Source organism: Chaetodon trifascialis, chromosome 8 (assembly GCF_039877785.1).
Source record: "Chaetodon trifascialis isolate fChaTrf1 chromosome 8, fChaTrf1.hap1, whole genome shotgun sequence".
NCBI classification, from domain to species: Eukaryota; Metazoa; Chordata; class Actinopteri; order Chaetodontiformes; family Chaetodontidae; genus Chaetodon; species Chaetodon trifascialis.
This window is the reverse complement of record NC_092063.1, coordinates 16,635,927-16,659,671: the sequence shown is the minus strand read 5'-3', so window position 1 is coordinate 16,659,671 and position 23,745 is coordinate 16,635,927. Positions and strand designations below refer to the sequence as shown.

Below are 23,745 nucleotides of genomic sequence, written 5' to 3'. Positions count from 1 at the left end.
CCAAATGACTTTAACTTCTGGAGATTCATAAAGTTAATGAAAGAAATGGGAAGCAACTAATTAAATTTACTCAAGCACCATATTTCAAGTTGGCTTCTAGATCTGGATTTTACATTTAAAACACAAGTTTGCCCAATTATTTATCCTGATTTAGTGTTTCCAATTGTCTAAAAATGATCATTTGCTCCAGTTCTACCCAATAATACAGCTGTCTGGCTAATCAAAGCCATGTTTGTTTCCATCATGTTTATGATACCCTTTAACATGCAGCAATAATTGAATCCTGTGCAAGGTGTCTGTCATGATGAGTGCCTTTATGCTTGATACATAGGGTACTTTTTGGGGTTTATTTTACAGGTAACACCAGTGAAGTGAATTCAGTACTCTAACTTGTAATGGAATATTTTCTGTTTTCCCCCCTGTGGTGTAGCTATTTTTGTTTAAAGTGATTATTTGAGGGCTTCTTCCACCACTGACTCATTATTGAAGAAAGATAAAAAAGAATATGAAAGTGTACCTAAACCTACAGAGCAATCAAAAGCACTGGAGAAATACACAAACTGAGCAGCTTCCATCAAACACAAGGCTTATCTCTTTGTGTTATTGGGGTCACTCTGCAGGGTTCCTACTGGGCCATAGACACCAATCCTAAAGAAGACACAGTACCCAGCAGGCCAAAGAAGAGACCGCGCTCTGGAGAAAGAGTAAGTACCTTAACCATGCCTTATAAAATCTTCCTTTTCCCATTAGAGCTCATTGTTTTTAAAAACCTAAAAATGGGGTGGTAAAGACCTCATTTATTGTTCATAGCTGACATTTCTACAGCCATTTTCATACTAAGTAAAGACTTAAAACTCTTGTTATTTGAGGATTCGTGCTCTCAGAAAACAATAATCTCACCTTTGTTTTTACATAATTTCTTGGTGCCACTATCATCAAAGCAATGTGCCGTTGCTGACACTGTTAGCATTGTCTGGGAAAGTGTTCATGATGTAGCAGTGTGAGAAGGCACGTGAGCAGAAAAACAAGAGAGTGAAAAAAAAACTGCTCTGTACACCTGAGATGCTACACAAAGGATGGTATGTGAACAGACTTCCAATCTTTTCCCTTTATCCACGCTGTAATGATGCCAGGGTAAACCAGCAGGCAAACAAGGTGCCTTTAAAAAAAGAAAAACCACAGAGGAAGAGTCTGCAGCCATGCTAGCAGCTCTCTGAGGCTTCAGCACTGCAGCGCTTTGAGCTAAATGCTGACATAAGCATGCTAAACAATGACATGCTAACATGCGGATGTAACAAGGTATAATGTTTGGGCTAACTTGTTTTAATTAGCAGTAAAAAATGGCTCAAGCTGATGGGAACGTCATTGTTGTGCAGGTTTTTAGTCATAAACCAAAAATACTGGATGAATTCAAATTTTGACCTGATGACGGCGCTTCTTTAAAAGACAGGAGTGGTTAGAGTTTGTCCATCAGCTGACATGAATCCATCTAACAGTTGAGACGCTGGAGGAGTCGTCACAGATTCACCAAAGGCCGTTGGATTCATCCTCTGGACACCATGAATGTGTGTGGAAAATCCACCGAAGAGGAATTTTAGTTTGGACCACCGACAGACGGACTGACATCCTGACTCCTGCCCCAACAATAAACCCTCTTTCAATCACTTAGATCTTTTCCTCTTGGCACCTTGATACGGGATCAGAATCGACTGCTCAGCGTTTTTATACGTGCCACAGAACACGATTGGATGTTCATTGCTTCATTGTGCCAAGCAGCCCACTTGTTTGGATGCGTCTGCATTCGTTCTGTTCCTCCACTCATTCATTTGAGCTTTTCCTTTAATTTGTCGCCCGTCTATGTAACCCTAATCAACGCGGCAGAATGCAGCTGGTGTTCAGTCATCAACCTGAGGATCTGAATGCAGTGAGCTCCATGATGTATTGCAGGTCTTGTATCACCTCCGTCTGCCTACATCTCTGTTGTTTATTAGCACACTCATAACTAGTGTTGGTTTAAAGACTGAAATTTCAATACCGCCTCCAAACCAAACTATCAGATTCATTATATAACTTTAGAAACATTCAACAGATGAAATTCTCTTTTGACCGTCTCTTCAGCGAAGCTTAAGTGAACGAATAGCTGTGCTCCATGCTTGACAAGTATCCACATGCTATATATCTTGACTGGATGCTAAAGCAGTCAGCAGCACACCGAGACTTTGATAGAATGAAGTTCCTCTTAAAACGGTTAAAGATGCAGAGTTGACGTGAGCACATGCCCCGCAGAAAGTACCACAGAGATGATATAAATAGAAGGGAAAAAACTAATTCAGTGATGTTCTGATAAGCAGCGATACCTCACTGACATCCGGCATTAACGCTTGGCTTCAGGTAGCATGACAACCCATCCTTCCAGGGCTGAGCAGCCAATTAGTGAGATCAGCTGGACCAGGCAGAAGACCTGCTGGCTTTAAACGTCATCAGTCAAACCTGTTTCACAAGGGAGCTTTAAATCCAGTGTGCAGCTGCAGTTTTCATTGCACACTGTAGATCTTCGTGACCAGCAGCTGACCCACTGAGGTTTTTCCTCATTTTACACCTGACTATGTTTGTTGCATTAAAGAAAACCTGCTGAGCCTTTCATCGCGATGCAGCACAACTGGTCATCTCCCGTCTTTTCTCATCTTGCGTCTCTGTCACTGTCTGCGTATCTTGATCATCATCTTTCTGTGCGCCTGTTTATCTGTGCGTGTGCCACTCTTTCTTCTGTCTGTATCGCCGCTTTAGCAGCAAAGTGCACAGTCGCAGTTGCTCATGGGAGGAAGAATTGAGGCGAAAGGGAGAAGGAGGCGGGTTAAAAAATGGAGGATGATGTGTGAAAGAAAGGATGGAGAAAGAAGTGAAGAAGACTTTAAGGTGGAGAGAGCACAGAGGGAAAAGTCAAGCTGCAAGCGGAAGGGGGGAAAAAAGTAAAAAGGGAGAGGAGGGAGAGGAGGGAGGAGGGAGAGTATTCTAGGCTTGTGTTCCAGTTAATTACCACAGAAGGCCCCGGGGCTGCCGTTAGACATATTTTCTTCACCATTTTTTTTTTATTACAAACATTAATTAATTCAGAGCCTTGTCATCTCGTCTTACGTAGATGGGCCCTTCGACCCCTTTTCTTACGCCTCACTTGCACCGCTGGCAGACACACTGTGGGCTGTCACATGGGCTAAGGAGAAACAGGGAGGTTTTAAGTGCTAAGATTTATAGCAGCGCTACCGCCTGAAAAAATAAAAAAAGGTGGGCTAAATATGTCGTACTGTTTTCATTGGGGTTTTATGTTGCACCAACGCTACACAGTCAAAGTCTTTAAAGTCTCCTGATGACAGCAGCTGTGCAAATGAAAAGATTTGAAGTTGGCAGCGAGGCTAAACGTCAGCTGCATAAATGCATTGTACAAATGTGTAGACAGGCTGTGTTCACTTAGTTTAGTACCTGCGTCTCCAGTGCCCTTAGCATAATCACTCTCATTTCCTGCATGCCAGTCTGTCTGCCTGTCTGTCTGTCCGTCACTACTCGATTATCTCTCCACCTATTCTTTCCCCCTTCCACAAGCCTTCCTCACCTCATCTCCTCACCTCTCCGTTGTCTTCTTTTTAAGTGCCTCCACCAGGGAACCGACAACCCGTTTCACTGGGAGTTTATCATAAATTAAAGATTGCATTGTTACCAACCAATCCTCTTACTGTAAGCAGTTTGGGAAGGCAGGCAAGCTGTCTTGAACCCTGAAAGGAGTCAGACAAGGAAAAAAATATTGTCCTCTTTTTTCTTTGCCATTTTGCGGGCGTCAATTTAGCCCCTCATCGATCTGTGAATAGTACCTCATATCCTCACACTCAGTTAACCCTACTTTAGCGCTTTGCGAGGACGGCCGAAAATGAACTGCAGCTGAATACATTTTAGACTCTTGAATAATGCATGAGGATGGCTTGATTTATCTTATCAAGTGCAAGCGATGTGTCCACTTTTCAGGCTGTTTAAGTGTCCGGCAATTTAAATGAAGTGCGCCTCAACTAGTTCACATAGTTGGGGCCTGGGGCATGGTGATGATTCAGGAGGCTCAGTGCAGAATCATGAACTTGCAGCGTGCAGAAATTTCTCATAACCTTCGTCACATTTCATTTCCTTCCTCATTTTTGCTGTCACTCTCTTCTGCATGTTTCCAGTCTGGAGCATTAATTAATAGACAAGACTTAACAGTTACTGTTGGAAAAGTATTTGTACACCTATTTAAATCTGACCTGGAAAAAACACCACATACTGTATGATAAATTGCTGATCTTGCCCATTAAATGCCACAGCCGGTGACGCAGGCTGACCTTTCTGTGATTGACATTATTGTATTAGTTTTTATTGTATGGTCTGTGGATCCAGTAATGAAAGATGATAAGCTCAATTAAGCTGCATTAGGTTTATTGCAGGTAAACAGTCGTGTATTCATTGAGCTACACAGGCATTTTTATTTGCCTTTTACTGGTCACCACGCTCAGCTCCTAAAGAAACAGGAGAGGTGGTGTCTGCTACTTCATTATTTTTATCATGTTTTCTGTAAATTTCATCAATCTCCCTGGGGTGTAACAATTCACTGATTTAAATCAATCTACTGAGCTTATTGCCTGAGATGCAGCAGCGTCAGTACAAACAGCTTGAATTTGGCCACAGCAGGTGGAGAATCACAATGGAATAAACACAGTCTTTTCATTGTCAGAAAAACACACAAATAATGAAATATCTGGAGATTTTGGGGGAGTGTTAAAAGCTGAAATAAAAAGACTCCGTGTATGTTCTCAGACTTGCCGTGCACAGGTTCAGTGCTCACTGTTGAGTTGGATGCCTTTGCGTTAACGCAGCGTTAGCTTGACCGCAAACGCGACGCATTACGGGCCTTGCTCACAGCAGACACTTTGACTCGTCATGGTAAGAAAAGCACAGCTGTTAGTAATAACATCGACAATGGATCTGTTCTTTTCAAATGTCCCAGTCAGACATGACAGTGTGACAGTGAGTCAGCATGCGTAATACCACGACCCTGAAACTGAAGGAGCTAAATGGAATTCAGCTTTTTTTTCTTGCTTTGACCTATGAAAATGTCTCCTGTGAAAATGGCCTATCGCTGGTGATCTGCTGGTGGCACAGGTTAATACTGGATCCCTCCATCCTCTGCTTTCAGGCATCTACTCCTTACAGCCTGGAGTCCGAGTCTCTGAGAATGGACTGCATTATGTCTGGAGGGGCGTCCCCAACTCTGGCCATCAATGCTGTAACCAACAAGGTACGACACCAGCAACACTGTTACAATCCAAAAATACAGCAACACAGCGGGAGTAAAAGATAAAATCGACCAGATATTTACCTCAGAGTGCCACGATGCCTGTTGTTTCCTCTTATCTTAAGACTCCGTTCAGTTAGAGGTGAGAACTTAATTGCGTATGAGCTACTGAGGTGGGAAAAACACAGATTGCTGCAAAGCGTGTAACAACAAACACGTACAACTTCTAGTTGTACATAGCAGAGCGTGTGCCCCCGTGTACAAAGACTGTCTCTGCTGCACTGGCCTTTCCACTTTGTACTGTGTTGTCTAACACAGGCGGACAAAAGTAGGAACAAAAAACAAGCCATGCAAGAAACATCTAACTGGAAACTATTACAAAAGTAGTATTTGTTTACAGTAGAGCTTATTAATCGGAAATCGATTAATCATTGTAGTCATTTTTCAAGCAATGATGCCAAACGTGCTGGCTCCAGCCTCTCAAATGTGGCCATGTGATGTCTGTCATTGTCTTTGGGGATTGTACTGTCGGTCGATTTAAAAAAGCAAGTGCATTACATCTTCTTTGGCTCCCGAAAGTTGGATTTTATCGACAAAACGATGAATCAGTCAAATTCAAAAATATTTGGCAGATGAATCAATAGTGAAAATAATCATTAGTTGCCTCCATAGTTGAGTGCGGGGGAAGGTGACATTCATTTCTATTTCACATTGCATGCTGTGGTTTGAGAAAACAGACCTGACTTCCAAGTGGTAGCTTCAAAGGATGTTCTATGTTTCCCAGCTGCAGAAAATACAGCTGCGACTTATAGTTGAAGTCACAAAGTAGAGCTTGTAGTTTAAAAACATGACCTTTGGTTCAGATTGTCATTTTCGAACAGTTTCAAATAGGAGGGTTGTTAAAGGGACGCCCACCACATCCGACACCACAACCAATATATGACAAGTCTCTGTGTAGGCAACATAAATCACTCTGATTAATAGTTTGTTGTCACCATTGATCATATCTTCATGGAAGTGGCATCAGTGTAGCCAGTCACCTATTGACATGAGTTCATAAGGGCTTGACATAGATGCTAATATTAGCTGGCTAATTAGTTATTTTTAGGAGTTTATGGATGTCTGAGCCAATTGTTTCTAGTCAGGGCATCAGAACAGACAGATTCCTAACAGCACAGCCTCTGCACGACAGAAGGACCTGGAGAGATTGAGCCATTAATGGTTGACTTAAATGAACTAACTAGCATTAAGAATGACTTGCTGAAAGGTCTTATTATGCTTCAGGATTCAAACTGAACTTTGAAAGAGTTGAAAAAGCTCAGAAAGATGCTGTTTAGTGGCCATTTAGGTCTGATGAATATTCGTTCCTTAATGATGTGTAATGATGATTTTTGACAAATGAATTAGTCAAGAAGATGTAGTCATTTGTACTCGCAGCTGAGAAGAGTGTGTTGAACTTTGTCAAGGCTGTAATTAATACTACAGTAACTGTTACAAGGCGTGCTTGCTGAAATCTGCAGCAGAAGGAGTCTGTTTTTCTCTTTCACCATCAGTGGCCCGGACTGTTTTAGAGTTCTTCACTTTCACACACAACCTGTGCAACCACACACACACACACACACACACACACACACACACACACATGCTGACTACAAAGCTGAAGTGGGTGTGACCGTCTGGATGAGGGTCAGAGATCAAGCGTCGACTGGGACCTCTGACGCCTCTCTGATCTGGAAAGCACGCACACACACATAGAAAATGATGATGTGTGGTACGTGACCCTTTCGTCTGACCCTGACCAAAGAGAAAATTTGTCCCACAGCAGCAGCTCACATAACTGTTAAGTGTTTGGTCTGGATGTGATGTGAAGGTCTGGGCTTGACAGCTTATTCCACTTTTCCATTCTGCGCTCTTCACAGATCTTGACTCATACTTCCCAGAAGTTGTCAATATGAAACAGTTTTATCACAGATTCTTAACACGTCGGGAATTCAGCTGTCACTTGAAAAATATGTGCTTTCTCAGCAGCGTGCATTCACTTACTGTACTTTTTATGACCAATTATTTGTCATTTATCGAGTAAAGATATTAAGCACCGGCTGCTTCTTTAATATAAAAAGTTACTGCTGTTCTCTGTTTGATTAAATACTCTTAAAGATTAAAAAGTCACACATAGATGATTGATATAAATAGGAAGATAATCTAAATGGTTTCTTAAATTGGCATTTTAGCCCAACCAACCCCTCTAGTGCAGTGAGTTCAGTTACCTTCCTGCTATGTTCCCTAAAACAGGAGTTACCCCAGTTGTTTGTTATTTCAAACAGTTTGATCTCCCTTAATTATACGTTCAATAGTATCTAAAGTTCCAAAGCAATGAAAAAACAGATCTACAATCAGTTAACAATGACATAAAGAAGGTCTTGGCCTGTGAGGTTGGGAAAACAAGAAGAGGAATAGTAATGCTGATTACTGTTAACATTATTACAAATGCATTGGCATGTGTTCTGTGACTTTTTCTGTACCAGCACTGTGTGCAGGTTACTGATAAAGAATATTTATTAATATTTTATTTGCTCGGGATTATTTGCTGTGGTTTAAAATTCTGGTATTGTGACAGCTTTGGTTGGCACCATCACATTTCTTCACCATGTAAGTTTGCACAGGGCTGTCGATGACATGGTTAAGCAACTCTGTCAAAGTTTCTCCAGTTTTATTAGATTTTCACACGAATTAGTCATAAAATTTCACAACAGAAAGCAAAGAGGTGAGTGTCATTAACAGCCAAGGAAACATTTCCACTTTCAGACTTGTCAGACCGGCAGCAGGCAGCAGAAAACAGTTTATTTACCCGTCGCATGTCAGCTTGCACGGATTCTGTTTTACTCCATAAAGATTAAAACTCGACTCATTTAATCATCACTATACATTTTGAAAAAAACAAGAAGATTCAGAGCAGGCAGAGGAAGACCTTGATGATGATAATGCTGATGCCAACGTCAATGATATCCACCCACATCCAGACAGGTGGCGTCCTGCAGGCACAGCAGTGCGTCAGAGCCTCTTCAGTAACACATTTGCTTTATTCTGTTTGCATTGGAGAGTGCCTGTGCTTTTGAAAGACATTCCTATAATATGATACAGGAACACTGGAATAACAGAAAATATTTTCCTTGAGAAAGGTTGTTGTAGTCGTCATTGCGTTCGGATATTGTAATGTTTTTACCTGAATTCCTAAATTCCGAGTAGCTGAAGCCTTGCTCAGTCTAAAAAAGAAACCATGTGTTTGAAGGTGTTTGGTCAGGTTTTTTTTCTTTTCTTTCCTAATGCATAGGTATGAACCTCAAATGTTCTCTTAAACCACATAATCGTTTCCTTGTTACTACTGTAACAGAGCGAGGAGAATTACTGGTTCCCTCAGAAGTCGCCAAATCCACCAAAACAGAAAATGTCTAGGATTAACACTTAAAAACACAGACTCCTGAAAACACTTCTTTTTCCACTACAAGATGTTCTACGGGGTAGAGCACCGCCCCAGAGAGCCTTTACTGTTGTCTCACCCGAAGGCTATGATTTCACATTTGTCTATACAATTAAATGTAGCCTGGAGGTAATGCTGGCGCTCTGCTTCACAAGTACTGACAGTCAAGCAAAACAAGAGAAACTCCATTCAACATAATCCTGAGGCACTTCTTTTAAAAGCTTTGTGATCTGCCACCACAAGACAATATCCAGCACACTTCCTCTGAAACGGGGCTCGTGTCTTTGTTGGTGCCAAACTCTCAGACAGGAAAGTCATTTGTGAAGTTTCTCAGTGGTCTCTGGGTCAAGACATTTAATCAAAATCACCGTGTTCAAGGAAGAAGAATCATCATTAGTTTAGGACCTGTGCTTTTCTGCAGCAGACAGGACCACTTTGCATAAAGCAACACTTAACTTTCCATTTTTCCTCATGAGCTGTCTCATAAGTTAATGGTGCATGTGTAACTTGTTGAGGTGGGCAGTGTTCACTTTAGCCTGGGTATAAATTGGCAAATGGATAAGATGAGGGAGCGTCGCAAAATGGGCAGTGAGGGACAATAAAATCATGAATCACTGCCTTTGAAGGAGTTTATATGGTGCATTGCCTTAAAAGTTTGGCCCCGTATAATTGCCTTTATTGTCATATTAACATGGATCCTGTGTGTGTGTGTGTGTGTGTGTGTGTGTGTGTGTGTGTGTGTGTGTGTGTGTGTGTGTGTGTGTGTGTGTGTGTAGGTAGCGCTGTACAACCCCGAGGCAGAAGGCAGTGAGAGTCCCGGGAGTCTGGGCGGCAGCCTGAGCAACAGTCTTTCAGAGCAGAGTTTGGCGTCCGTCAACCTCAACAACCTGAACACCGCCGTCAGCAGCGGCGGCAACGTGCACAGCTACACACCAGTAAGACCTCCGCTTTATTTTGGGTGACAGTCTAATGATTGCCGTAGGAGCATTTCCCTTTCGTTGCATCTGTGTGCACGAGGGCGACAGCTGACCTGGCGCCGCTGCGGTACAGACGCGGTCTTGTTCGAGGACGGTGTTTTCTCACACTTTTGCTTTTTCTATCTCGAAGTGACATTTTTGTAAGTGCCATCATTCAAAGTGATTTTTCTTATATGTCCTGTGCTCACTTGAGTCTGACATAATCTGGATGATTCAGTCACGGTCCAGACACTCTGTCGGTACAGAAGGTATCTGCTGCTCCCTTAGCAAACTGAGGAGGTGGAAACCAGCTAACAACATGTGCGCTGGATCTTCAGCACGCTACCCAAAATCCCATTTTCTGTTTGATGCACAGACTTTGCGAGTACATGTATTTTCAGTGCTCCTTTGCAGAACACAGTCAGTGCGCTCGCATGACATATAGATTATTCTGTTTAACGTTAACAGACACATTCTTATGTCTTTTTCGCCTGCAACAAAATCCTACATTTCCATTGCGCTCACTTACTATTAATAATTAAAAATTGTTGCTTAATAGTCCATTTTATTGCTGTTGTTGTACTTTGACATGCATCATCAAACAGGCAGTCAAAAGGGCAATTTCAGCCTGTGTTTCCTATACAGAGAATTTATTTTAGCTCCTCAAGCAAATCAAATTTCCCCCATCCTTAAAGATTTTTGTATTTATCATTTCTTCTTTTCAGAGGTGTGTGGAAATGCAATTGAAAGCGCAGATTGATTGAAAACTCTGTTGCCTCTTGTTGAATGTTGCTTTCATATGCTCTGATTATTTAGCTTGTGAATTGAATTTTGTTGTGCAGCCGACTATCAATACTGTTTGCAGCGCCTCACACCCCTCAGGGTCGACCAGCATAAATAAATTCTAAACCCGTGGGAAATGCTGGTGTGCTTCGATAAAAGTGCAAAAATAAAACAGCAGGAAACATCAGAGTCACCCCTTTGTTCACCTTTATCATCTCTGATGCATGAAAATGATGCCTGACCACTCCAGCATTAATGCATTTGAGACAAATGGGCAAAATTGTATACAATTAAAAGCAGATTAATTCCTTTAGTCAGTAATTAAACACATAGATTCTGGTGGCTCTGTGTCATTTACCACACACACACACACACAGGGACACACACGCGGTGAGGTTTATTTAAATCAAGGCCGTCCCATGTCGTCTGCTGTTATGGTGCCTACGGTCTTGGCCGGTGTAAACTACACCCCGGCTTGGCAGGCCACAGATACACTGAGACATTTTTGGCTAGATTTTACGCTGGCTCTGTAAATGATTCCTCATCCTTTATAAATTAAGGTCCTTTGGCTATTTGAATTGATTAGTCTCAACCAGTGTGTGCGTGTAGATGATAATAAGCTGCCTTTTGTGAAGGAGGGACTAGATTGGCCAACCTTTCTGTCAGGAACTAAACTGTCCCATGCTGAGCGATTTAGATCTGGAACAAATATTTAATGGAAACAACAAACAGTTCATTACCAGCTGATCAGGCGCGGAGAATGTGGCCGGTGTCCTTGACATAACAAAGGCTTTTGACAGAAATAATAACAGTGATCTGGCCTCTGGTTTTACATAAATTGACACAAACAGAAACCAATATTTTATATTTAGTTGTCCCTTTTTCTGTATTTCTTTGCAGAAGATGCTTAAATTGCAGTATGGATGTTTTTCACTGTGAATGACTCGATGCATACATGTATGCATACATGCAAAGATGCAAATACTGTGTACACATGCACATCAACATACATACACGTTAAAACCAAGAAAAGCTCTGACAATCCAAACCACATGAACACCTGTATTTTTCAGTCGTTTACATTTAATGTGAGTTCAGTTTTTGGAACATCCTGATATTTCTCACATCTTCGTGATGTTTTGGAACAAGCTGGATGAAAATTTTCATTCCCAACTGGCTGAAAATAAAAGTGGCCTGAAGACTTCAGTCGGTCTGTTCAGGACTTTGCTCCAGATAAAGATCTCACAACAATGACTGGCCAGATTCCCATAAAGTTTTAGGTGTACCCTCATGGTCCCCAGTAACGATTTTGGTGACTCCCTGATTATTCGTCCAGCCACAGGCACATCAAACACTTTGGTCAGTGGTCAAAACTTGGGAACTTTCATAAAATTTGTTTTGGATATTCTTGGTCCCCAGAGGACATATCCTCATGTTTTTGGTGACTTTCATAAAACCTCCATTTGTACACAAGAAACTTCCAAAAAGGACAGTTGCCACAACACATACCGGTAACATTCACGCTCTCCAGAGGATGAACTTTCAATTTCGGCCACTCTCCTTTCGCTTTCCTCCTGTATTCTAAGTATATTCATGCGTCCAAGGGATAAAGCAGAGAAGTGCTTGAAATGTTTCTGTATTCCTTTGTAGATCATTTTATTCAGTCTATTTCACTCTGTACACTCTGTTACTCCATGCTGCTGCAACAGCCTGATTCTCCCACTGTGGTCATTAAAGTTACGTTCATTCTAATCTAATCAAGGTGACTTTTGATGGACTGGTCATGCATTTGACACGTTTGTCAAAGTGTTTCCGTTCGTCCCTTTAAACCAAATATGATACAATTTGAAAGGCCAGTCTCGGCCCAAAAACATTTGGCCCAAAAAAAATGACAGGAACGCTGAAAAATCCCAGCTCTTCATTATTTCTCCCTTGTAACAGCTGCTCACCTTTTTACCATCAATCACTTTTCCCCACTCACCTCCCACCTGCATTAGCAAAGGTCAGTGCAATCTCATCTCGTTAACCTCTCATTTCTAGAGGCCATCTTTTGTTTTCCTCCTCCCTGCATCACCTCCTTCCACCCGCTGCCTGCCCTCCTCCTCCTCCTCCATCGCCTCAGACCTCATCTGTGGTCTAGTCCACTGGGATCGGGGTTAGTTCTGCCTCATTACCTGGTGCAGGTGATACCCTCCCAGCTGATGGGGATTACTGGTGGCATCACTGGCAGAGATCTCAAAGACACCTAGAAAGTTGATGGAAAAGCTGCCATTTCTGTGTGGAGGTTAGCTGTGTGGTGGATCTGTCCTGCTAAGTTGGCTTCTATTTGCAGAGATACAGTGATCACAGTATATTGCTTGTGTTTGCTGGGTGGATGGTGAGGAAGAGGACAGCTGGGATGAAACAATAGAGGGCGGAGGAAGACAGGCTGCATTCGCTATATGTGATAGAAATCTGAAGTATTTTGTGTGCCAGCAAAAAAAAAAAAAAAAAAAAAAATCCTTTTAATTGCATGAAATTGAATTTGGTATGATCATCGCAGTGAATGAGTGAATTAAAAAAACTGACTTGTCGAAAGAATTTATGTAAAAATTGAATTTGAACAGCGCAGTTGGAAAATAAATTACATTTCTTCTTGAAAGTGAATGTGATTATTATTGAATTTGACTTTTTATCTATTTCGCAGTGCAGCCTGCCCAATTGAAATTCAGGTCTCTCAATGTCAGTTCAGCCACTAGAAACACTTTGCTTCCCCGTGTGTTGGCTGACAGGCAGCGGCCCACTCCAACGCTTGAATTAGCGGCCTCACACTCTTCACTTTGGCCAGCCAGGCTGTTCTGTTTGCATTGACTGCTCACAAAACTGCCGTTGGCACACATTGTCTACTTATTAAGATTACACTATAAACCTTTATAATTGAGCCTTGATGTAGTTCATGCAAGCGTGGAGCTGTGGTGGTCACATGCTCCACACAGTCCAGCTGTATACTTCCTTGTCCTATCTTTAACACCAGGCGGTCCACATAAACATTTGGTGCTCATTTCATCTGCATACATAGATGCTGAAATCTGCATACCTAGCTGCTACACCACTACCTGATTTCAGCATTTTAACTACTTCCAACTCCACAGCCTCCTCCTGAATTAGCATGTAGGTGTTTCTTGTGTATTTTAAATGCAGTATATATTCATGTTGATTAAATGTTTTGTATCTCCGGCTCTGTCGGGAGGGTTTGGGAGGGAAATCAGGGACAGTCTTTGTTAAGCTTGCAGAGATTTGTTTCAAACATCATTTGAGCAGAACCGGTAGACCAAACTAAAATAGGTATTGTTGCAATAAATGATGGAATCCTCGACTCTGTGCCTTAACTGAATAGTAATCTACCAGGAATGTGCACTTAGCCATATTTTTTTTTGCCAGTGTGGTGCCTTAATGGATGATGTTGCATTTTGTTGTGGTAAAACTTACACCAGCATCAACTCTTTGCTGGACAACCCTCTATTTTTTTTTCCTGTTTTTGTTGCCGGTCTGACAGCAGCTTTCAGCTGCGGTGTGAATTCAACATTGAGGCATTTTTCAGAAACCAATACATTCATTGATTTCCCCTGTTTGTCTTTTTGTACCTCTCACTGTCCATCTGTTCTCTCTTCCTCGCTGTCTGTCTTGAAGGTGAGTAGCCACTCGGAGCCTTCGTCCCAGTCCCTGAGCCTTCAGCAGCCCGTCCAGCAGCCCCCGCCGCCTCCCCCTCCTCCCCCACAGCCCCAGTATGGTTTGCCAGTCCCGGAGTCGCGGGACAAGCAGCTCTGCTTCTCGGACTTCGAGGACCTTAGCGCCTCTTTCCGCAGTCTTTATAAGTGCGTCTTTGAGCAGTCCTTCTCACAGCAAGGTGGGTGTCAACCCTCATTTTGTATGTGGATTAGTGTGTATCTGTTCATGTGTGCCTGTGCAACATCTTAATTGACACGTGTGTTCACAGAAAAAAAACTTGTAAACCTCTATGTCAGGCTTCATGCACATAATTAACTGTCAAGCTTAAGCTCCTAATGAAATGGAAATAATTTAACATTGCTTTCATGGCAGCAAAAGCATTCCAGTATTAACCTCCACCACACACTACTCCTACTCTATTGTATTTTAATAAACAAAACAATCTGTTGTTCCGCATATCTGCATTTTACGGCTCGCTCAGTCAAATGAGTTAAGGCAATTAAGAGGAAGAATTCAACAGAAGGAGAAAAAAAAGCCTCACAAACACATCTGCAGTCGAGCAGAGCAAAGGGTTCTGCAGCTTTGATAGCAGCTAATTAGATTGGTTCTAAAGTTTGTGTAGCATCTTGCTAATTGCTTCCTGAAGCTTTCAGGTCACCGGGCCTCCTCCCTCTTGGACCCCCCACCATCCCACCACCCTCCTATCACCTTCCCTCTCCCGCTCTCTTCTCCCCGTACACATCCACGTGTGCGCGCCGCAGCCGAGGAGATTGATGCGCTCTATTGAGCGCCGCAACTGCTGCCTGCGTTCACCCTCTGACAAGGTCCCCTTCAATTTGTGGTCAGGGGTGCACATGCAGAAAGATAAGACAATGAGAAGGCTAGTTGGGGGGGGGGGGGGCAATATGACACAGAGACCTAGAAAGAAAATGAAGTAGAAAATGGATGTAGCAGATCATTTATTGGGCCCTTTAAGTGTGAGGCTTAGCAGGAAACAGTGTCGCCAGTCATTGTGTTTGGGAGTTGGAGTCACAGTGAGTCACCCAGACAGCGGAGCTCATCGTCTCCCTTGAAAAACCACAGTGAGTCCAAGACCACACACCAAACTGTGACTGAGTCAGGTGGTGTCACATTCAGCTTGTGACGGATCTTCATCCTGATGAATTACAGGTTAAATGAACAAATTCAGGTTTGAAATCATCACTTGGGTCAACATGGAAACTCATTTTACAACCCCGCTTTCACCAGAACCTGCTTTCCCTTATTGTTTCAATTCAATCCAGAACAACTTTATTCGTCCCTGCAAGACATGACAGCTCTCATAACACCGATACAATAAATTAGGAAGACAAATTCAACTGAGACGGTTAAAAACAGTGCATAGGCCTCCAGTAAATCGTAAAGAAATAAACAATGGCTGCGAAGCATTTTTCAGAAAGCATTGATCAGACACATGGCAGCGAATAAAAGAAGTGGAATAAATGATACTTATACAAGCAGGTAAAGCGTAACGACTCCCTGTTGGCAGGAGGGAAAATTCAGCCACGTGGATGTGCTCAGATGGACTCAGTATGCTCATCGATTTCCTTCTGATTTGTTGGTCACAAAAAGAACTCAGGTCCCTCGGTTTCACTCCACTGATCTTTGAAGAGATCTTAACGGCACTGTTGAGCCAGTTTCTGTCTTTCAGTGATAAGCAATGAAACAGCAGATAAAAGAAAAGGTCAAAAGAGGCTCAACACAAGATAAACAACTTAAGAATAAATGCACTTAGAGAAAGGAATTAAGTTTCTGGTCACGCTTAACGATCATGTCTGTGTGTATATCCAAACTCAATTGATTGCACTGTAACAAAGTACCTGTAAGACTCATTTACAGCAACGCTTCCAAAAAAGTTGGGACTCTGTAAAACAGAATGCAGTCATTTGCAAATGAACTTAGTTTACCGACTGAACACTTTTATGAAGTGTTCCTGAGCTCATGTAGTGATATCCTTCATACAGTTGTGTGTTCACAAAGTGGTGAACCTCTCTCCGTCTTTGCTTGTGAACGACTGAGCCTTTCCAGGATGGCCCTTTCATACCCAATCATGATACTCTCACCTGTTACCAATGAACCTGTTTACCTGTGGAATGTTCCAAACAGGTGTTTTTGGAGCATTCCACATCTTTCCCAGTCTTTAGCTGCTCCTGTCCCAACTTAAATTTGCAGATATTTACAAAAATCAATGAAGCTGATGAGGTCAAACATTAAATGTATTGTCTTTGCACTGTTTTCAATTGAGCATATGTCAAAAAGGATTAGCAAATGATCACATTCTGTTTTATTTATTTTTTAAACAGCATTTCCACTTTTTGGTAACATTGTCGGTACATTTAACTTGGATTTTGTTCAAATGAATTGCTGTTGTACTCCGGCACAGAAGCAGGAAGAGCGCGAGCATGGTCCGACTCTGTACCTGAAGAAAAGACAATGCGTCATCGTCTGAAAATTTAACAAGGTAGCTGCCTGTTTTACAGTTCGTGCAGCTGTCGGTATCCATGATGAAAAGTAAAGGAGATAAAACGCTGCTGGGGTGAAGCCATGCATTCAAAAAAATAAATAAAGAACAGCCACTGACAATTGTTCTCTGCTGTGTGTCCGTCAGAAAATCCACAGGACTCTTTGGGAAGAGAGGCGAGGAGGAAGAGATTTTCATAACTCGCGACAGAAGGACCACTGGACTGAAATCATTAACATTGTTTAGGGTTACTTATTTTTGGAAATAGCACCACAATGGAAGATTCCCAAATGATGCTAGAATTGAAAATGGAACTCGAACCAAAAAAAAAAAAAAGACCCTCGTATTCTGCTCAGCACATGGTGTAACGTCTGCCCAGTCATTATCCTCTAATTATTCTGTCAGTCCTGTGGTTAATAAAGGACAGAGACTTCAGTCTTTTGTGCATGAAGGTCAAAACTTCAATCCTCTGAGACCACTGTATTCCACCACAGTTTACAGCCCTGTTCATTTCACCCCGTGCTTCTCTCAAGATCGTTTGACCTTCTCCACTACCTCCTTTGAGAAAGTGTTTCTTTTTATTCGGAGCACCGTTCAATTCACCGTACTTTATTATTTGGAAAAGCTACATTTTTCTCACACAAAATAAACCAAGGATAGTTATAGTTAAATAATATAAAACTGTCCTCTGTCCAACTGTCTTTCAGTGCTCAAAAGACATTAACAAGCTGGGTGATGGCTATGGACATACGGAGTACGCTGTTATGATTTGATGCTCAGGGATTTACAGACACCAGGAACTGAACCATGAAACAAATCAGTCTCAGCGCTCCTCTGTGCCGCAGCACAGGTCACAAACTGGTTTTATTCAACTGTTTGAACGATTACATTTGGCAGAAATAAACTTTCAGAGTGAGAGAGCCCGTAGACGATCTGACACACGAGTGGGTGGAAATATGTGTGAAAAAAAATCACTACCTTTCATTCACACCATGCATCCAGTGTGTCCATATTGTTGCAAATCTTTGTCCCGTTGTGTGTTGTCTTGTCCTCACCTGTCATATTTTGTGTTTTTTCAACCCCTGCCAGGTTTGATGGGTATGCCCGGTGATTCCAGCCAGCAGGCCCGGACCGCCTGCTCCTACCAGCACTCTCCGGGTGCGGGAAGTGGCGGTGGCGGCGGAGGCCACCACCACCAACACAACCACGGTCAGCCATCGCACCACGCCCACCACCCTCAGCAACACCTCTCCCCTCACTCCACCCACAGCCAGCACCAGGCGCACGGGCAGCATGGCCAGCACCAGCAGCACCCTGCTCATTCCCAGCAGCACCCGTCTCTCTCCCACCAGAGTCACACTGGACAGACCTGCACCACAACAGGTGAGAGCGGTCGCAGGTTTCCAGTTGCCTTTGTGTAAGAGATGAACATTTCTGACTTTAGTGACACCTGCTGGTAGCACAGCATGTCTGCACACACCACGTGCCTAAATGAATCCACTGAAAGCAACATGTAGACTGTTCTACAGATTCATTTGAAAGATGATATAAACTTTCTTTAGCAACATAGGAGCTATTTAGCAATATAGATATAGGTATGACCATCAGTTTGTAATATTTCTGCGTGGCTGCGTGGCAGCACCTGTGAGCCTCGGTCGATACTGTTATTCACATCGTACAAGCAGCCGAATGGGAAAACCGTTATCGTCAGCCTCCTAGTTTAATTAGTAAAGTTGGAGATATGGGGAACTTCAGATGGCTATAAAATCATCCCAGTTGGGCAAAGAAATTTAGAAGAGCCCACATACCTGTGCCAAGATGGCTCCAAAGTTACTGTCACTGGCAGTTTAACGAAAATAAAATCCAATATTAACACTCCTAACGTCGGTGCAGCTTCTTAAACAGAGCCACACTGTTTGTTTGTATCTGGTTTTAACTTGTTAATGAACTACTGCTACTATGTAGCACAATCGCAAATTTAGAAGACATTTCATTTCATCTAGTCTGGCTACAGGCGTCCCATGTGAGAGACCATCTTCATGCTGTGGGTCATAATGAGATATCCCACTCTGGTGCCGCGTTGTGAATGCAGCACTGGGAGAAACCTCCACCAGAGCCACAGCATCACAGTAATAACATATTCAGAATATTTCATAGTTGCTGAATTGATCCAGAATGTGGATACAAACAACTGAATGTATGAAGAGGTTTCTTCACAGTGAACAGAGCTCGTATGTTTCTGCCCACAGTCCTCGTTGGGAGTTGTACTTGACTTTTCTGCTCACATTTTTTGTATCCGTTCAAGTACTTGAACCTTTCACTTTTTAATCAGTGAGCCAGAAATTTAAAGCGCTCCGACAGTCACCTCACATTTTTTATAAGAAAGAATGTGAAAAAGTTGATAATGGGAGTAGATTTTTTGTTTTTTTTATAAACAGGACTTTTGCTTTGGAAACACTTTCTGTACTCTGCTGCACCTTTTTACTAGTTCTTGTGAAAGGAGCCCACACAGTGTAGTTTCCTGTTTCATATATATTGATGCTGCACAGCACCAAACAATGCTTCTACTTCTCCTCACTCCCAAAGCCACATAGGTGTAAATGCAATTCACCTCAACACACTAGAATAGGCTTGGCTGTGCACAGGCTCATTGCATTTATATTATACTGTGTGCCTGTTTAAGGTCCCAGAGCATTTGATTTTATGAGGCTGGGCTGATACAGACAGGAATCTCCAAAGCTTCGCCGAGGCTTTTCCTGCTCATATTCTTAGTCTTTGTTTTTTTGTTTTTTTTCTTTGTGTCTCTGCAACACAGCTCTCAGGCCAAAAGAGGGACTATACAGACATTATTTATCTAGGTTAGTATTCCTCTCAACCAAGCTGAGGATGAATGAAAGCAATCCCTCTGTCTTTGATCCACGGCCTCAGAGTGTATTGTTGTTTAGTTTGTGGCGGTGAAGGCAGTGAAAAGCATCTTCTTTTCTTTCTTTTTTTTTCAGCAGAGCAGTAGCTGGAAATTGTCTGTGTGAAGTCACACCACCTTGTGGTCGACTGCAGACAAGTTTCACTTATTAATCTGCATCAATTCACCTATTTCAGATAGATTAACGCTGTCACGCTGATCAGACTCATGATGTTACCCCAACATTTATTTCAGTGCTGAAGCAACTGATTAATAGAAAAAATAAAATCATCAACTTTGATAATTGATTAATTGTTTTTTTATCAAGAAACAATGGCAAATATTATCTGGTTCCAGTGAGAATTTTTCTGTTTTTCAGAATATCTTTTGGGTTTTGGGGGAAAAAAACAATTTGAAGACGTCAACTCGGGCTCTGGGAAGTTGTGATGTGCATTATCCACAATTTTCCAACATTTGTAAACCAAACAACTGAACGATGAATAGAAAAAATAACCTACAGCTTAACTGATAATGAAAATTATGATTGGTTTGTGCATGCGTGCGCGCGTGCGTGCGTGTGTGCTCACACGTGTGTGTGTGTATGCTCTCTCCCAGGCATGTCATCAGACTGGTACCCCAACCTGGACTGGCTGAAGGAGAGTTGCCGCATTGCTACCAGCTACAACTGGGCTGACGTAGACCTCTCCCCATTTCAAGGTAGCACACATACTGTACGCACACACACACACCACTCAGAGTCGTGGTGCCATCAGTGTGAACAGCCTCTGAAATGAACATTGATAAAGCTGTCTGCTGCAGCCTGTTTCAACACAGCGAGACTTGATCAAATGCTTGTGATGCCGATCAGTTGCTTTGATTAAACCATTATGATTCCTCTCTGCGCTTTCATATACACTCGCCCTTGAGGAACAATATTATAGTATCCATTGTCATAATAGTACTGGCCTAATAAAAGTCATTATCCTACATCTGAGAGGTTGCCACTCTCTATTTCTCTCTCTCTCACACACACACACACACACACACACACACACACACACACACACATGCAGTCTCCCTCCTTCCAATTGTATGATGTGAATAATCCAATTAGGCCCCGGCTCAGTAACAGCCTCTTATCACGGTCAGCGCACAAAGCCGGCAACATCCACACACGATGGATGACGACGGCTGGTCTCATAACACACACAGGCCCCGCTGCCTTTCTCCTCCTGCAGCACTTGACCTCCCTCACACCACCGTAATGCCATCCTCCGCCGTCTCTGGCTCGCCTCCAAAGAGCCGAGCCTCTCGTCTCTGTCACCGCAAAACACAAGCATCGTGAATTAGATTGTGGGAAATATCACACTGCAGTTTGTTGAATAGAGGTGTAGGTGTGTCTTTGTTTGAAGAATGAATGAGAAACGGAGGCGTTACAGGTTCAGGGTTATATGTCATCAAATGTAAGCAGGTGGAACAATAGAATCAGTAAAAGGTGTTTGGTGACTGGGAAAAACTGATGCATTGTTGCTCTGATGGAAAGCGAATGCTAATATCAATGCAAGATGGCATAATATTGCACCTCATTTATGAAGCAAAAGCACTGCTGTTAATACAAACATTAATATATGTTCTACTAACAAAAGTGCCCCTGTTAACCAGGTGTTAAATCTCATTTTTAACCCCACACGTCTTTAATCCTCCCAACGTTAACCTTGTAAATCCTGGAAACCCAGGATACGCACTGCTCACAATCGCTCACATTCTTTTGTATTACGGTGAAGAACCTGCAAACAGTTTAAATCTTGCTGAAGTTTTGATCAAATATAACTTCAAGCAGCTTATGTTTATGTTATTAACATAGACTGATGAAAGCTTTGCAGTGAGTGACCGTCACTGTCCGTCCTCACCACTTCTGTCTGTCTGCCAGGACTAAAGGAGAGCATGCGGCAGGCTGAGCTCAACAACTGGTCGCTGGACCCCGCCCAGATGGCCGACCTGTGCTCCTCCATCAACCAGTTCTTCACAGCCACGGGGGTCATCACCCCGCAGGGCGCCGCCCACCCGCAACCTCAGGTCCAACACCCGACACCACCAGGAGCGCCGCAGCACCCGGCTCAGCCGCACGGGGCGATGCACCCAAAGGCCAGCCAGCACAATCAGCACGGGCAACACAATCAACATAACCACCACATCAGCACGGGTCAGTGAGCAGAGCTGTTCTATTGTCACATGCCTAGCCAGGTACCCCGGATCAGGTTTACATCATAATCTTTACTGAAATAAAGGGATCAACACCACAATCTAAAATTTCTGCTTTTAGCTGTTAAGTCTGCTCCAGTATCAGTAGTAAAAATACGGACTTTATGAATTTATCTCATCTGTCACTCAAGCTGTCAGATAAATGTAATAGAGTACAACAATACAATAAAAATAACAGAACTTGATTAAAAATAAATGGAAATTTCACTCTGAAATTTGGTTAAACATCTCCTAAAATTCAAATCTATGCTCAGCCACATTTCTATACTCGCCTGATGTGACAGGCGCCGTTGAACAACAGCCTCTCTCCCCCTGCACCATTGTTTGCCCATTACAGATTTACAAGGGAATTATGGATGCTGTCAGCTTCATGGCAACTGGAGATATGAAGAAAAGGGGATATTCCACCAGTGGAAAATCCACTGAGAGGCAGCACGTTCTGTAGGATTTCTCAGGCTTAGCATAAGATTGCAGTAAAACTCTACGCGCACATGATAGCAGCTCGTGTTCTGCAAAGACATCAATGCACGTGTGAAAGTCGGGATACTAATCTGACAGTTAGTCATTGCCCTTTTGTCTGCTCTCCCACAGGGAACATGTACATAGACTCGAGACAGAGCATCTCCTCTCTGATGGGCCCACCAGGATACCCCCACATGCCTCCCATGAGCAACACGGCCCCCGCCATGACAGGTGATTCCTCCAGTGCTCTTTTAACAGGTCAGGTGGAGCAGGTAGAGATGCGGTGTATACGTGTGTGTGTGTGTGTGTGTGTGTGTGTGTGTGTGTGTGTGTGTGTGTGTGTGTGTGTGTGTGTGTGTGTGTGTGTGTGTGTGTGTGTGCGCGCACGCGCGCAGGTGTGTATCCATGCGTGTATGTGTTTGTCAGGATCAGAATTTGCCAGTGTTTTTCCACTAGACAGTACAGTATCAGCATTTGATAGTGATAATGCGGTAGTGCTATGACAGCATGACAAACAAGTGAAACCATGATGAAATACCAACTTTAAGGGAAAGAACCAGAAATTCATCATGAATATCAGTAATTTCAGTAAGGTTGGTGCATTTCACCTGCTGTACATGTACAGTTTAGCTCGTCACGGCCTGGCCCAGAGAGTGTGGCACAGCGACAGAGGTACAACTAAAGGGGTACTCCAGCAATTTAGTATTGTATTTCCAAAAACTTCAGGGACTCAGAGGAAACAGATGAGAAGAAGAACGGTCAGTTTTGATGCTTTAAGTCAAGGTCAAACTCAAAAAACACTGGATCCTACATGTCCTGTGACTCCACAGATGTCAGTTGTAATTGACTTGACAAAAGCTCCTCCTGAGAGACATCGCACATCTACATCATTTATACCTTTAAAAAGAAATATTTTTTATATATTTTTAAATTAAATTGAATTGATTAAATGCCAAGGTTTTGTGTGTCAGCACAGAAGGTTTTCTTTTCCTGCTGCTAGAGGACACTGTTGACCGTAGTGTTCAGTATTGTAAATGGTCTTCTTACAACAAGGAGGGCTCAGACTATGAAGATAAAGATACTCACAGCATGCATAATGCAACACAGTGTTACTACACCACACTTTAAAGTGTCAAATATTATCAAATAACTGAATCCACACCTGCCTTCCTAAAAAATGTAATTTTCTAAGCTTCCTAAAGATTCAGTCGCTTTTATTCAATTGGATTGTATTACAAGATGTTCCGTTATGCCTACCCCCCATGTTTAGTCTGCAGTGTAAAATCACAACAATGTGTGTTACCCCTAATTTTTATGTGGCACCATAACAGAAATACCATGTGTCAGCCAGTCCAGGTGGATGAGAATTTAAGCCATTTTTCC

The 23,745-nt window shown here is 42.6% G+C and overlaps 1 protein-coding gene across 1 annotated transcript in view; it reads left to right on the top strand.

Annotated features, from left to right (window-relative positions):
* The window catches only part of LOC139335668 (forkhead box protein J3-like), a 60,979-nt gene that overhangs the window by 35,100 nt on the left and 2,134 nt on the right, over window positions 1–23,745 (top strand). The window contains exons 5-12 of the mRNA XM_070969387.1: window positions 621–704; window positions 5,213–5,314; window positions 9,566–9,724; window positions 14,198–14,414; window positions 17,826–18,119; window positions 20,254–20,355; window positions 21,569–21,841; window positions 22,492–22,593. Coding sequence (XP_070825488.1) covers window positions 621–704; window positions 5,213–5,314; window positions 9,566–9,724; window positions 14,198–14,414; window positions 17,826–18,119; window positions 20,254–20,355; window positions 21,569–21,841; window positions 22,492–22,593 — 1,333 coding nt within the window. The remainder of the gene's footprint in view (window positions 1–620; window positions 705–5,212; window positions 5,315–9,565; window positions 9,725–14,197; window positions 14,415–17,825; window positions 18,120–20,253; window positions 20,356–21,568; window positions 21,842–22,491; window positions 22,594–23,745) is intronic.